This window comes from Enhydra lutris, unplaced genomic scaffold (genome assembly GCF_002288905.1).
Source record: "Enhydra lutris kenyoni isolate GAN:26980312 unplaced genomic scaffold, ASM228890v2 scaffoldscaffold14, whole genome shotgun sequence".
In the NCBI taxonomy this organism is placed as follows: domain Eukaryota; kingdom Metazoa; phylum Chordata; class Mammalia; order Carnivora; family Mustelidae; genus Enhydra; species Enhydra lutris.
Window position 1 is genome coordinate 478,148 of NW_019154098.1, and position 13,519 is coordinate 491,666.

The window sequence follows — 13,519 nt, forward strand, 5'->3', positions numbered from 1 at the left end:
AAGAGTTCCATGTCTTGTGGCAGATAAGTCCAGTGTCTTGCTCTGTCTTACTATCTTCCTTCTTGTGCCTCTTCTCTTCTTATGAGGACACCAGTCCTGTTGGATTACCAGCTCGCCTTACTCCAGTACGCCCCCATCTCAACTAGTTCCATCTGGAATGATCTTATTTCCAAACAAAAGTCACATTCTGAGGTACTAGGGGTTAGGTTTCTAACATATCTTTTTGGGGGACACAATTCAATCCATAACACCCTTCATGATCCAAAATGGCTGCCAGAGCTCCAGCCATTAAATGCAGTCTCCAGGGAGCAGAAAGGAGGTAGGAGGAAAGAGCAAAAAGAGGAAGGGGTCCAGGGGATATCAGATTCAGCGTGTCGTTTACCCAATACACAGACACAAAAGTGGGAGACTGGAAGTCTCATGCTATGCTCCATGGGTCCACTCGTGCTGGAGGAGGTGTGTGCTGCACCCCAGTAATCTGTGGCAAACTGGGCAGGAAGGGCCATATCTGAGAGCTCCCTGTCCTGACACAGGTAGGCAGATGCTCCAGCCTCTCCAAGAGCTATTGATTCTCCAAGAAGCTTCAGCAAGCCCACAGAAGAGAGGTGTGAGAATTACCAACTCCCTCCTAAACTCGGTCTATAATACTGAACACGTAAAGATGGCCTCCTGGCACGGAAGGAACAATGTCGCCCCAGGAGTGTGGTCTGGACTGTAGTGCCCACTAGGCACAGGGACCAAGCTTCAGGGTATGAGGAAGAACAATTACGTTTGGGGGGCAAGGAGGAGGAGGAGAGCCAGAAGAGGCCCGGCCCTTCTGGAGGAGGGGAGCTGAAAGCCTGAGTCGCAGGGGCGTGTACCCACATTCCCCAACCTCCTCCCTCCCAGCCTTGGACCATCTTTCCTGCCCACACTACCCCTCCCCAGCAACTTCAAGCCCCCACCTCCATCTCCCACTGAGAGACTGGATCCATCTGGCAGGCTCTCCTGTGTGCTTCCCCTCCCCCCACCTTCTCCTTCCCCTCATCTGACCCGACGCTGTGCTCCCAGGGACTGTGCTCCGTCAGCATCTCTAGCCCTCTCCGCACTGACCACCTCTGTCCCACAGACGAGCTCGGGTTCATTGGTTAAGGCATTTGCCATGTGCCAAGCTCCAGCCCAAGGGCTCCGTGGGCACTGATTTTTTCAGTCATCAAAGACACCCTACGATGTGCTCACCGCTGGCGGTGCCCATCTGAGAGAGACCCCAAGAGTTAGTGTCCTGACTGGGGCCCCAGCTCCGCCCCTGCCGTCTCCTGCAGCACATCTCATAGTCCTGGTTACAGTTTTCCTTACCTTCAAAGGCTTTGGCGTGGCTCAGGGGTCACACACCTGCCTGGGCCTCCAGCGAACCCTTGACCACTGCCTGAGGCCGCAGACGCGGAGCCTCCTTGCCGACGCCCCCTTGCCTTGGGTGTCACTACGCTCTCTCCCCTGTTTTACTTATGATTCCATTTCCAAGTCCAGGGTCCGTGCGCGGGCCCCTAGGGTGCGTCCCCGCCGAGCGAGGAGATGTCTGTGCGCTGTGCTCGGCCTGGGGAGGGAGCGGGGGGGGGGGCGGGAGCGAGAAGGGCAGAGCGGCGGCCCCGGGGCGAGCCCTCGCGCCCTAGAGGGCGGACGCACGAACCGCGGGGGGCCCTCCCCGGGAAGCTGTCGGGCCCCCGACTCGGACTCGTCGGGCCTCCTCCCCACCAGCGGCCCTTGCCGGGGCGTCATGGGGCGCGTGTCCGCCTCCGGGCGTCCCGTCCCTCCCGGCGCCCGCCAGCTCCCCGCACGGCGCCTCGCCCACGCGGGCTTGGAGGGGGAGCGACCCCTCTTCCTGCGGCCGAGACGCTCTTTGGGACCCCCGCAGGCCCTGAGCCCCGCCACCCCGCGCCGGGTTCCCCGGGGCGAGCTCGGGATTTCCGGGCTCTGCTCGAAGACCCGGGAGCAGAGCCGCGAGGCCGCCCCGCCACCCCTGGCCACCAGGGGTCGCTGTCGTTTTCCCTCCGCCCGCCGCTGAGGCGGCGCAGCGCAGGCGCAGTAGCGGGCGCCCGGAACCACGGCGCTCGGCTTCCGGGGCCGCCCGGGCCTTGTCCGCCGCCGTCCCGTTCCCCCGCGAGCGAGCTCCAACTGCCAGGTGGGCGGCGGGCGGCGGGCGGCGGGCGGCGGGCGGCGCGTGGCGGCGGCCCGGCTCATGCTGTGTCCCGGCCCCGCGCAGCCCGGCTCGGCGCCATGTACGCCGTGTACAAGCAGGCGCACCCGCCCACCGGCCTGGAGTTCGCCATGTACTGCAACTTCTTCAGCAACAGCGAGCGCAACCTCGTGGTGGCCGGCACCTCGCAGCTCTACGTGTACCGCCTCAACCGCGACGCCGAGGTGGGTGCGGGCCGGGCCCGCCACGGTCCGCGATCCGCCAGCACCTGCCCGCGCGGGGGGCGCGGGGGCCCCGAGGCCGGAGACCGCGCCGCCCCGACGCGTCCCGGCGAGCCGGCGGGCAGAGCGCGGCACGTGCCGCCCGGGAGGTGGGGGCGGGGAGGCGGCGCTTTCCCGCGGGGCTCCCGGGCTGGAGACGCCGGCGGCCGGCGGAAGGACGGTCCTGGCCGGGGGGAGCCCGGCTGGCCCCCGACCGGGGGGGCAGGCCTTCGACCGGAGGTCCCGCGAGTGCGGTGCGCCGGTCCGCAGCGGAAGCACAGCGGTGCTGTGGGCGCCGAGGGTGACCGGTCCGGGAGGGCTTGTTGCAGGAACTGGGCCGGCGAGACTTCTCCAAGCGCGAGGATGGGGCCTGGAGGCCTTCGGGGCAGGGGCAGCGGCCAGGGCGCGGGCCGGAAGCGGTCGAGGGCGGAGAGGGGGCGCCGCGTGGTACTGGAGTGAAGGCGCACGGGTCGGGGAGGGGTGAACGGGAGCTGAGGCGGCAGACGGGGTCAGAGGGGCACGCAGGAGGGGGCGGACCTCCCCGGCACCTGCTTCCGCGCAGCTGAGTCTGTGTTTGCTTGAAATGCGCGGACCGCCTCCCAAGAGCACGGGAAGAAGCGAGCGGAGCAGGCAGAGCCGGAGCGCACAGCCGCTCTCTGACGGCGCGTTGTGAAAAACAGCCTTATTTTTAGCTGTTGTGGTAACGGCAGTTTTGAGGTCAGTATTTGGGATTTGTCCAAATTTCAGTCAAAACTGAAAAAGATGTTGCAGATAAAAATGGGGCAGCCCGGCCGGCTCAGGCAAAGGAGCCAGGGGCTCTTGGTCCGGGTGGTGAGTTTGAGCCCCACACCAGGTGTCCAGACGTTGAAAATGAAAGAATGAATGTGTCTCTGTTGTCTGGGAGCATCTTTGCCGAACTCAGTGAGTGGACGCTGGTTTCTCCGGCCCATCGTCCCGTAAAGTTCCTTCTCCAATTCGGTGAACTCTGAGAGACAGGTCGCAAATGCGCTTTCATGATGTTGTCTGCAGGTGGGCTCGGCCCACGGGCAACACTGGTGTCAGTCGCTCCTTTTCTCCACAGGCGTGTTTGTGCAGAGGCCTCGTGAGGAAAGTGCTGGTGAGCACGATGGGCGGAGAGACCTGCGCTCGTGGTTCCAGGGCCCGTCGTGACGTGCCGTGGAAACCAGCAGAGCAGGGTGGGGGAGTGGGGGGCAGGAGTGCTGTGAAACTTTGCCTCTTTGCGAAGTTGAGTTTGGAGCAGGCAAGGACTGAGGTGCTGCAGAGAGAGCGAGCGAGAGCCGTGTGAGTGTCAGGCCGGTGACGGTGCTCGGCCAGTCCCAGCCAGGAGGGAGGTGCCTGGGTGGCTCAGGCGCTTAATTGTCCAGACTCTTGATTTGAGCTAAGGTCATGATCTCTGGATCGTGAGATGGAGCCCCACGTTGTCGGGCCCCGTGCTGGGTGTGGAGCCTGCTAGGGATTCTCTCCCTTTGCCCCCCCACAACCCCTACCCTACCTTTTTTTTTTTTCTTTAAGATTTTATTTAGTTATGTGATAGAGAACAGGTGGGCAGTGTGAAGAGAGAGGGGGAAGCATGCCCCCCGCTGAGCAGGGAGCCCGATGTTGGGCTCGATCCCAGGACCCTGGGATCACGACCTGAGCTGAAGGCAGATGTTTCGCCGACCGAGCCACCCAGGCGCCCCAAAACTTAGGAACAGCAGATAGTCTCTCCCAGTTTCTGAGGGTCAGGAAGCCAGGAGTGGCTTAGCTGGGCAGCTCGGCACAGGCTGCCAGGAGATTGGAGCGTCTGCTTCTCACAGTGCTGTAGGAGGCCTTCATGTGGGACTCACCCCAGGGCAGCCTCCTGCAGAAGGAAGGCTGAGCGAGAAAGAACAAGTCACCAAGGAGCACAGTGTCTTCGTGACCTGAGAGAGACAGGGCACACGGCCCCCTCTGCCCCCCTGGCACGGCTTGTGTGGCCCAGCCCTGGCTAGGGCATGAATCCTGGGAGCCCGTCTACACACAGATCTGGGTGCTGCTTCCACAGCCCACTGAGGTTGAGGGAAAGCTGGGGTAGGAGCCCTGTTGAGCGGAGTCTGGGCTGGAGAGAAGCGGGACTCTTCAGACTCTGAACCTGGTTGGAATCACCCAGAAGATGGCTCCTTGGGGCTGTGGGTGTCCCAGGCTTGAGACATTAGGAAGAAGAGAAGAGGCCAAGGCTTGCGCTGCAGGAGGCGCAGCTGGGGAGGCGGGTGGAGAGCCCACGCCCAGGGGAGGCGGTGGCCTGGAGGCCTCAGGCTGTGTCCCTGGCTGCCAAGCCTCTGTGCCTGGAGACCTGGGGGCCCTGGTGGCTCTTACCCGGGCGGGGACGGGGGCCTGCAGGGTTTGGAGCCCATGGAGAAAGAGCATTGGTAACGTGAACATCTCCATAAAGACCGGCACCAAGGGAATCGAAGCAACAGCAGCAGCAGCGGAAGATGGTTCGAAAGATGGGAGCAGCGCGCAGCAGGGGGTTGTGCTGGCCTGGCTGCCGCCCCCGCCCGGGCCGCTGGAACGCAGGGGGCTTTGCCTATCTTCAGAAACCTGTAACACGTCCAAGCCGACGGCGCGGCTGCCGAGCTGAAGTCACGTGTTGGCTTCAGCTCAGTGTAGGAAAGTGTGCCGGCTCCTGAGTTGGAAAGTACGTGGGGCAGGAGATGGGGCTGATGGGGGGCAGCTGGAGAGCGTCTAGGCCGTCTGGTTTCTGCTGTGGAACCGCAGGTGCCTGCATTGGTGCGTGTCTTGGGAGTTTGGACAGAGCGCCCCATGGACTGAGGAGGTCCCTGGCCTGTGCTCCGTGAGGTCTGGGGTTCGACTCGGTGATTTGAGGGGCTGGAGGCAAGCTGGCCTGTCCCTCTCTGTCCCTCTCCCCTGCCCCACCCCCAGCTGGCTGGCTTGGTTTTCCTGGCCTCGAGAAAAAGGGGGAAGCTGCCAGTCCTCACCTGGACCACAGCCTGGGGCTACAGCACCAGTTCCATTCCCAGCCTGTTCAGAGCCGCTGAAAGCCCAGACTCAGGAGAGGGGTGATGGGCCCCGTCATGGGCGGTCTTGACTCCGTCGGAGGAGTCTCATGCAGGTGGCTCCTGTAGCTCACAGCTCAGCCCTGGTGACAGGAATGGGGGGCGCATAGAGCACAGAGCAGGTGGGCATGTGTGGGGGGTGGGCAGTGTGGCTGGGACCCCAGTCCTCTGGGTGAGGTGGGAAGCGAGGGCGGCTCGATCCGAGGTAGGGCGTGCTGTTGGCAGAGCAGAGGAGCTGTGTGTGGGAGGCGGGTGAGGGCATGGCCTGGGGCAGTGGCAGGGGTGGAGCTGGGCAGCGGGAAAAACCCCTGTGACGTTTGGGGTTCATTGACATTAATGGAAATGCCAAGTAAACAGAGACTAGATCGTGGTTATGGGTGGCAAAGTCTCCATATTGTAGAGATGTCCGGCCCCTCAGGTTCGTCTGTAGAGTCCGTGTCTTTCAAAGTCGCGGTGGATTTCTCATTACACTGAGTGATTCAGTTCTCAGATGTACATGGAAGAGCCAGAAACGAAGCGCGTCCACGATAGCTTTAAGATGAACAAGGTGGGACACGGGCCTTGTAGGACTCTCGAGAATTCTGTGTGTGTACACGCGCGTCGTAAAGCTGTGTTACTAGCGTGTACGAGACAGATTTAGAATGAGGTTCACTTTGGACTGTTTGGAACTGACATTCTTCTCATGGAACGTCCCATGGTATCTCCAGGACTCTTTCCCTTAAAAACCTTAATTTTCTTCCCTTTTTTTTTTCCCTTAAGAATTTTATTTATCTGACAGAATGCACAAGCAGAGGGAGGGCCAGAGGGAGAAGCAGGCTCTCCACTGAGCAGGGAGCCTGACCTGGCTTAATCCCAGGACCCCGGGACCATGGCCTGAGCCACCCAGGTGCCCCTATTACGTGCTTTTTTATATCTCTCAAACAGTGTATTATTTTTCTCCTTAACCTTGATAGTGGGGTGTTCTCGTGCCGAGCCTATTAGGCATTCCCGGGGTGACTCAGTCTGACTGTGCCGTGGTGTCCTTTTCCCACGTCGCTGGCTCGTTTGCAGATACTGTGAGGAGTCGGCTTCGAGTCCGTCCCGTGCGCAGGATCGGTGTGGGGGGCCTAACTGCCCACGGTGCCATCAGCCCGAGACCAGGGTGGTTTTTGGTTTTATTTTGGTTTATTTGATGTTTTTTAAGTTTATCATTTTTGAAACATTTGGTAGAATTTCCTGCTGCAGTTCTCTGGCTCTTGAGTTTTGTTGTTGTGAAAATGTGTTGGGTGTATAAATGCCTTTTCTGTAACGAGTTAATTATGTTGTTTTTCTCAAGCAGCTCTTTTTAGGGTGTTTTCCCCATAGCACAAGTGCGTTATGAAAAATGCCCTTTTTTTCTCATTATTAGACTTTCACGGGGTGCCTGGGAGGCTCAGTCGGTTGAGCGTCTGACTTGATTTTGGCTCAGGATCGTGGGATGGGGCCCGTGTCAGCTCCGTGTTCCATGCGGGATCTGCTCGACAGTCTCCGTCCCTCTGCGCCCCCGTCCCCTGTGCGCACACGAGTGAGGGGACTGTTGGCTGTCACGGACGCCATGACCGGGGCTTTCTGAGAAGGCTGTGGCCACTCTGGGGACTGGGTGTGAGCGTGTTTGTGCTCGTTGGGTTGGGCTGTGCCCAGCTGCCTCCTGAAGTGCCTGGAAACGTGGGCCGCACGGTGGTGAGGGTTTGGGCAGGGCTGGCCCTGTGTGGCCTTTTCTCCTCGTCCCCCAGTGAGGTGGGGCTGCCCCGTCTGTGGCTTCACCGCTCACCCTCCTCTTCCCCTCCCAGGCACCAAGCAAGAATGACAGGAGCACAGGTGAGCACGGGGGGGCTGCCCTGACCACAGGTCTGGGACTGTGGGGGCTGGGGTGTGGGCCTGGACCCGGACCCACCGGCCTGTCCCTCAGAGGGAAAGGCCCACCGGGAACACCGGGAGAAGCTGGAGCTGGTGGCCTCCTTCTCCTTCTTCGGCAACGTCATGTCCATGGCCAGCGTGCAGCTAGCGGGCGCCAAGCGGGACGCCCTGCTCCTGAGCTTTAAGGACGCCAAGGTAGGCGATGGGCCTGGGGGTGGGCGTCGGTGTGGGGGCCTGCCGGGCCGCGGGTTTGGCCTCAGCTCCGACCTGCGGCCGCCTTCCAGCTCTCGGTGGTGGAGTATGACCCGGGCACCCATGACTTGAAGACCCTGTCTCTGCACTACTTTGAGGAGCCTGAGCTGCGGGTAGGGCCGGGCCACGCCCCTGTCCCCCAGCGCCTCCTCGCCCCTACCTCCTGTCCCCAGGCCTGCCTGATGATGCCCTCTGCCCCTAGGATGGGTTTGTGCAGAACGTGCACGCGCCGCGGGTGCGGGTGGACCCCGACGGGCGCTGTGCCGCCATGCTTATCTACGGCTCGCGCCTGGTGGTGCTGCCCTTCCGCAGGGAGAGCCTGGCCGAGGAGCACGAGGGGCTGATGGGGGAGGGGTGAGTACTGTGGAGGGGGAGGGGCCGTGTGTGTGGCGTCCCCTGCTCCCTCTGCCTGCTGAAGCCTGTCGCACCCCAGGCAGAGGTCCAGCTTCCTGCCCAGCTACATCATTGACGTGCGGGCCCTGGACGAGAAGCTGCTCAACATCGTGGACCTGCAGTTCCTGCACGGCTACTACGAGCCCACGCTGCTCATCCTCTTCGAGCCCAACCAGACCTGGCCGGGGTGAGGCGCGGAGCTGGGGGCCCGCGGCCCGGGGCAGGGACCGGCCCGCCCCCCCCGGCCCCGGCCGACCCAGCCGTCTGTCCCCAGGCGGGTGGCTGTGCGGCAGGACACGTGCTGCATCGTGGCCATTTCCCTGAACATCACACAGAAGGTCCACCCGGTCATCTGGTCCCTCACCAGCCTGCCCTTCGACTGCACGCAGGCCCTCGCCGTGCCCAAGCCCATAGGTGAGGACCGTGGCTGTGGGGGCCCGTGAGAACGTGCGGGGCCCCGCCCACCAGCGTGTCCCTCTCCAGGCGGGGTGGTGGTCTTCGCGGTCAACTCGCTGCTGTACCTGAACCAGAGCGTCCCCCCGTACGGCGTGGCTCTCAACGGCCTCACCACCGGCACCACTGCCTTTCCCCTTCGTGAGTGTGGGCAGGGGCGGGACCAGCGGGGGGGGGGGGGCCTGGAAGACCTCGGCGTCCATCTGACCGCGCCCGGCACAGGCACCCAGGAGGGCGTGCGGATCACCCTCGACTGTGCGCAGGCGGCCTTCATCTCCTATGACAAGATGGTCATCTCCCTCAAGGGTGGTGAGATGTGCGTCTCCCCTCCGTGAGCCCTGCCCCTGCCCGGCACCCCCCCCCCGCCCCCCACCTGGCCCCCAGCTCAGCAGCCCCCTTCCTGGCAGCTACGTGCTGACCCTCATCACCGACGGCATGCGCAGCGTCCGCGCCTTCCACTTTGACAAGGCCGCCGCCAGCGTGCTCACCACCAGCGTGAGTCCAGGGAGGGCCCGGGGGGGGAGGCCCTGGGGGCGGGCCTGGCCTCCCCCCTCACCGGCCGCCCACCTTCAGATGGTCACCATGGAGCCTGGCTACCTGTTCCTCGGCTCTCGCCTGGGCAACTCGCTCCTCCTCAAGTACACAGAGAAGCTGCAGGAGGCCCCGGCCGGCACCGTCCGGGAGGCCGACAAGGTGCGTCCGCGGAACCTGTCGGGACACGGGCCCCGGGGCAGGCTCCCCTCACAGGGCTGCTCACCGTCCCTTCCTGCCTGGCAGGACGAGCCCCCCTCGAAGAAGAAGCGAGTGGACTCCACAGTCGGCTGGTCAGGTGGGGATGGAGACCTGGGGCTGGAGGGGGCCGGCGGGGCCCGGGCGACCGGGGTGGGCTCACGCGGGGCCCCGTGTCCGCCACAGGGGGCAAGTCCGCACCGCAGGACGAGGTGGATGAGATTGAAGTCTACGGCAGCGAGGCCCAGTCGGGCACACAGCTGGCCACTTACTCTTTCGAGGTGAGCTTGGGGCCCCGGGGGGGGGTCTCCCACCCAGGCTGGCCTGAGCACGGCTGTGTCTGCAGGTCTGCGACAGCATCCTCAACATCGGACCCTGTGCCAACGCGGCCATGGGCGAGCCTGCCTTCCTCTCCGAAGAGGTGCCTTGGGGTGGAGGGGGTGGGCGGCACAGGGCACTGGAGCCTGTCCTTCCCGTCAGTCCCTGTGCAGGGCTATGGGGGCTTGGGGGGGCCGGGGCCCTGTCCTTATTCCCAGCTCCTGTGCAGTTTCAGAACAGCCCTGAGCCAGATTTGGAGATCGTGGTGTGCTCCGGCTATGGGAAGAATGGGGCCCTGTCCGTTCTACAGGTACGTGGGGGCAGGGGTGCTGCCTCCTGGCAGGATCTGGGAGGACTGATAGCTGCGTTCTCACTCCAGAAGAGCATCCGGCCCCAGGTGGTGACAACCTTTGAACTTCCTGGCTGCTACGACATGTGGACAGTCATCGCTCCCGCGCGGAAGGAACAAGTAGGTCAACCCTCAGCTGGCCTGGAGGCCCGGAGTGGGGCAGGTGACCCAGGGCTGCCCTCCACATGGACTCAGCCTGAGTGTGCGGGCGGCCTGGGGGCAGTGGGGCCCAGGACCGGCCTTTGTTCGCTCGACAGCCTTGGCTAGGTGACGTGATTCCTGCTGTCCGTTGTCACAGGAGGAGACCCCCAAGGGGGAGGGGGCAGAGCAGGAGCCCAGCGCCCTTGAGGCAGATGATGACGGACGGAGACATGGGTTCCTTATCCTGAGCCGGGAAGACTCCACCATGGTGAGGGGTGGGTGTCCGGCAGCCTGGGGCGGGGTCCCGCTGTGGGGTGTGCCTTACCCCCCTGTTGCTCGCAGATCCTGCAGACAGGGCAAGAGATCATGGAGCTGGACACCAGTGGCTTTGCCACACAGGGCCCCACGGTCTTCGCTGGCAACATCGGGGACGGTCGCTACATTGTGCAGGTGTCGCCGCTTGGCATCCGCTTGTTGGAAGGAGGTAGGTGCGGCGGGCGGCGGAGCGGGTGTGGGAGCCCGTGCGGCGCTGACCATTCCTGCCCGCAGTGAGCCAGCTGCACTTCATCCCTGTGGACCTGGGCTCGCCCATCGTGCAGTGCGCCGTGGCCGACCCCTACGTGGTCATCATGAGTGCTGAGGGCCACGTCACCATGTTCCTGCTCAAGAGTGACTCGTATGGGGGCCGTCACCACCGCCTGGCGCTGCACAAGCCACCCCTGCACCACGTAAGCTCCCGGCCGTGCCCGCAGCCTGCAGGCCCCCCTCTTCTGCCGTGCTGAGCCCCTGCCCTGTCCCCGCAGCAGTCCAAGGTGATCACCCTGTGCGTGTACCGAGACGTCAGCGGCATGTTCACTACCGAGAGCCGCCTGGGTGGGGCCCGCGATGACCTGGGAGGCCGCAGTGGCTCCGAGGCCGAGGGGCAGGGCTCGGAAACCAGGTATGTGGGGGCAGCTGGGGCCTGGGCTGGGGTCAGGGACCCTGTGGTGGGCCACATGTGACTCGTGTGCCTGCCCGTCTCTAGCCCCACCGTGGACGACGAGGAGGAGATGCTGTACGGGGACTCGGGCTCCCTCTTCAGCCCCAGCAAGGAGGAGGCCCGCAGGAGCAGCCAGCCCCCTGCGGACCGGGACCCCACCCCGTTCCGCGTCGAGCCCACCCACTGGTGCCTGCTGGTGCGGGAGAACGGAACCATGGAGGTGCGTGAGGCCCTGTGCCACTGCGGGCCCCTGCCCCCCGCTTCCCGTGGCTTCTTGGGGCTTCCCGTGGCTGCTGACCCCGCTCCCCACGCAGATCTACCAGCTGCCTGACTGGAGGCTGGTGTTCCTGGTGAAGAACTTCCCCGTGGGGCAGCGGGTCCTGGTGGACAGCTCCTTCGGTCAGCCCACAACGCAGGGCGAGGCCCGAAAGGAGGAGGCCACGCGCCAGGGGGAGCTGCCGCTCGTCAAGGAGGTGCTGCTGGTGGCGCTGGGGAGTCGTCAGAGCAGGCCCTACCTGCTGGTGAGTGCGGGCTGCGTGCCCCATGGCGGCCCGGCCGGGTGCCCCCGTTCCCCTGCTGACCCTGTGCTGCCCCCAGGTGCACGTGGACCAGGAGCTGCTCATCTACGAGGCCTTCCCCCACGACTCCCAGCTTGGCCAGGGAAACCTCAAAGTCCGTTTCAAGAAGGTGCGGTGAGCGGGGCGTGGGGTGGATGTGGAACGGGGTTGGGGGACACAACCCGGCCCTCATGGCGCTCCACCCCTCCAGGTCCCTCACAACATCAACTTCCGGGAGAAGAAGCCAAAGCCGTCCAAGAAGAAAGCGGAGGGCGGCGGCGCCGAGGAGGGGGCTGGGGCCCGTGGCCGTGTGGCCCGGTTCCGGTACTTCGAGGACATCTATGGCTACTCAGGGGTAGGCGGGCGGCTCTGGGGGGCGCACGGGGAGGGCAGATTGGGCAGCCCCTCACAGCGCCTGCCCTCAGGTCTTCATCTGTGGCCCCTCGCCTCACTGGCTCCTGGTGACGGGCCGGGGGGCCCTGCGGCTGCACCCCATGGGCATCGATGGTCCCATTGACTCCTTTGCCCCCTTCCACAACGTCAACTGCCCCCGAGGCTTCCTGTACTTCAACAGACAGGTAGGGAGACCCCAGGGCTCGTGCTGCCCCATGTTGCCCTGCCTGGGTCAGGAGGAGGTGCCGGGGACCCTGAGGGGCATCCAGCAGGTGGACAAGGCCAAGGTCGAAGAGGTGAGACGTGGAAAGGTTGGGGGACACGGCGGGCAGGAGTGGCGGCTGCAGCCCACGAGGCACCTGTTTGCGGGGCCAGCGCTGGTCACCGCTGTGCCCTTCGGGAGCTGGGACTCTGGCGAGGTGCTCACCCTCTCTGGGCCCCGTTTCCTCATCTGTGAGGCCGGTCTGAGGACCCGTGATGAGAACGGGGCAGGTGGTCTGGAAGTGCACTTAGGGCACTGGCTGGGTCGGGGCAGTAGGGGTCCCCTCGTCCGTCTGTACCGACTCCAGCGTGGCTGGTGTGTGGGTAACCTTTGCTGTGCGGCCTGCGGCTTCCTCTGGGTCCCAACCATGTCTGTGGCCAGGGTCCCGGCCCGGCGTGAGCCCGGGAGGAAGGATGGGGGGCCGTGAAGCACGGGCCAGCAAGTCTCTGTCCCGTGCACGCCCCATTCTGGCAGAGCTGAGGGCTGGCGGTGTGGCGCCCTCGGGAGCCCAAGTTTGCCTGCCCTGCCCTTGGCGGGTGCCGGGCCTCAGCAGCCCCTCCCCCCACCCGCCAGGGCGAGCTGAGGATCAGCGTCCTGCCCGCTTACTTGTCCTACGACGCCCCGTGGCCGGTCAGGAAGATCCCACTGCGCTGCACAGCCCACTACGTGGCTTACCATGTGGAGTCCAAGGTCTGACCCCATTCTCTTCGGGCCGGGGCCGCTCTGGGCACGGCTCCCCGGGCGCCCGTGACTCGCTCTGCCCTCTCAGGTCTATGCTGTCGCCACCAGCACCAACATGCCGTGCACCCGCATTCCGCGCATGACCGGCGAGGAGAAGGAGTTCGAGGCCATCGAGAGAGGTGCGTGATGCCCGGGGAGGGGCGGGCTGGCTGGGCTGCCCTCCCTGACCAGCACCCTGTGTCCTTGCAGACGACCGGTACGTCCACCCCCAGCAGGAGGCCTTCTCCATCCAGCTCATCTCCCCGGTCAGCTGGGAGGCCATCCCCAATGCCAGGTGGGGCTGCCGGGCCGGGCAGGGCTGGCCGGGTTGGGCCTGGCGGCCAGCGGGCGGCTTCCTCTCACCCTGCGTCTCACAGGATCGAGCTGGAGGAGTGGGAGCACGTGACCTGCATGAAGACGGTGTCGCTGCGCAGTGAGGAGACCGTGTCGGGCCTCAAGGGCTACGTGGCTGCTGGGACCTGCCTCACGCAAGGGGAGGAGGTCACGTGTCGAGGGCGGGTAGGGCCCGCCGTGGGGGTGGGCGGAGCCCGGCAGCCGTGGGGGTGGGCGGAGCCCGGCAGCCGTGGGGGTGGGCGGAGCCCGGCAGCC

General features: G+C 64.5%; 1 protein-coding gene across 1 annotated transcript in view; it reads left to right on the forward strand.

Annotated features, from left to right (window-relative positions):
- The first annotated feature begins 2,096 nt into the window (after positions 1-2,096).
- Positions 2,097-13,519, forward strand: part of LOC111146725 (cleavage and polyadenylation specific factor 1) — a 13,009-nt gene continuing 1,586 nt past the window's right edge. The window contains exons 1-30 of the mRNA XM_022502400.1: positions 2,097-2,158; positions 2,240-2,397; positions 7,298-7,325; positions 7,417-7,559; positions 7,649-7,729; positions 7,819-7,970; positions 8,050-8,196; positions 8,284-8,423; positions 8,493-8,603; positions 8,685-8,778; positions 8,870-8,957; positions 9,036-9,155; positions 9,240-9,291; positions 9,378-9,472; positions 9,538-9,612; positions 9,739-9,819; positions 9,889-9,978; positions 10,157-10,267; positions 10,342-10,483; positions 10,549-10,727; positions 10,803-10,939; positions 11,024-11,198; positions 11,293-11,499; positions 11,576-11,665; positions 11,747-11,890; positions 11,961-12,113; positions 12,764-12,880; positions 12,960-13,050; positions 13,121-13,205; positions 13,288-13,429. Of these exons, the coding sequence (XP_022358108.1) occupies positions 2,254-2,397; positions 7,298-7,325; positions 7,417-7,559; positions 7,649-7,729; positions 7,819-7,970; positions 8,050-8,196; positions 8,284-8,423; positions 8,493-8,603; positions 8,685-8,778; positions 8,870-8,957; positions 9,036-9,155; positions 9,240-9,291; positions 9,378-9,472; positions 9,538-9,612; positions 9,739-9,819; positions 9,889-9,978; positions 10,157-10,267; positions 10,342-10,483; positions 10,549-10,727; positions 10,803-10,939; positions 11,024-11,198; positions 11,293-11,499; positions 11,576-11,665; positions 11,747-11,890; positions 11,961-12,113; positions 12,764-12,880; positions 12,960-13,050; positions 13,121-13,205; positions 13,288-13,429 (3,414 nt within the window). The 5' untranslated portion in view covers positions 2,097-2,158; positions 2,240-2,253. The remainder of the gene's footprint in view (positions 2,159-2,239; positions 2,398-7,297; positions 7,326-7,416; positions 7,560-7,648; positions 7,730-7,818; positions 7,971-8,049; positions 8,197-8,283; positions 8,424-8,492; positions 8,604-8,684; positions 8,779-8,869; positions 8,958-9,035; positions 9,156-9,239; positions 9,292-9,377; positions 9,473-9,537; positions 9,613-9,738; positions 9,820-9,888; positions 9,979-10,156; positions 10,268-10,341; positions 10,484-10,548; positions 10,728-10,802; positions 10,940-11,023; positions 11,199-11,292; positions 11,500-11,575; positions 11,666-11,746; positions 11,891-11,960; positions 12,114-12,763; positions 12,881-12,959; positions 13,051-13,120; positions 13,206-13,287; positions 13,430-13,519) is intronic.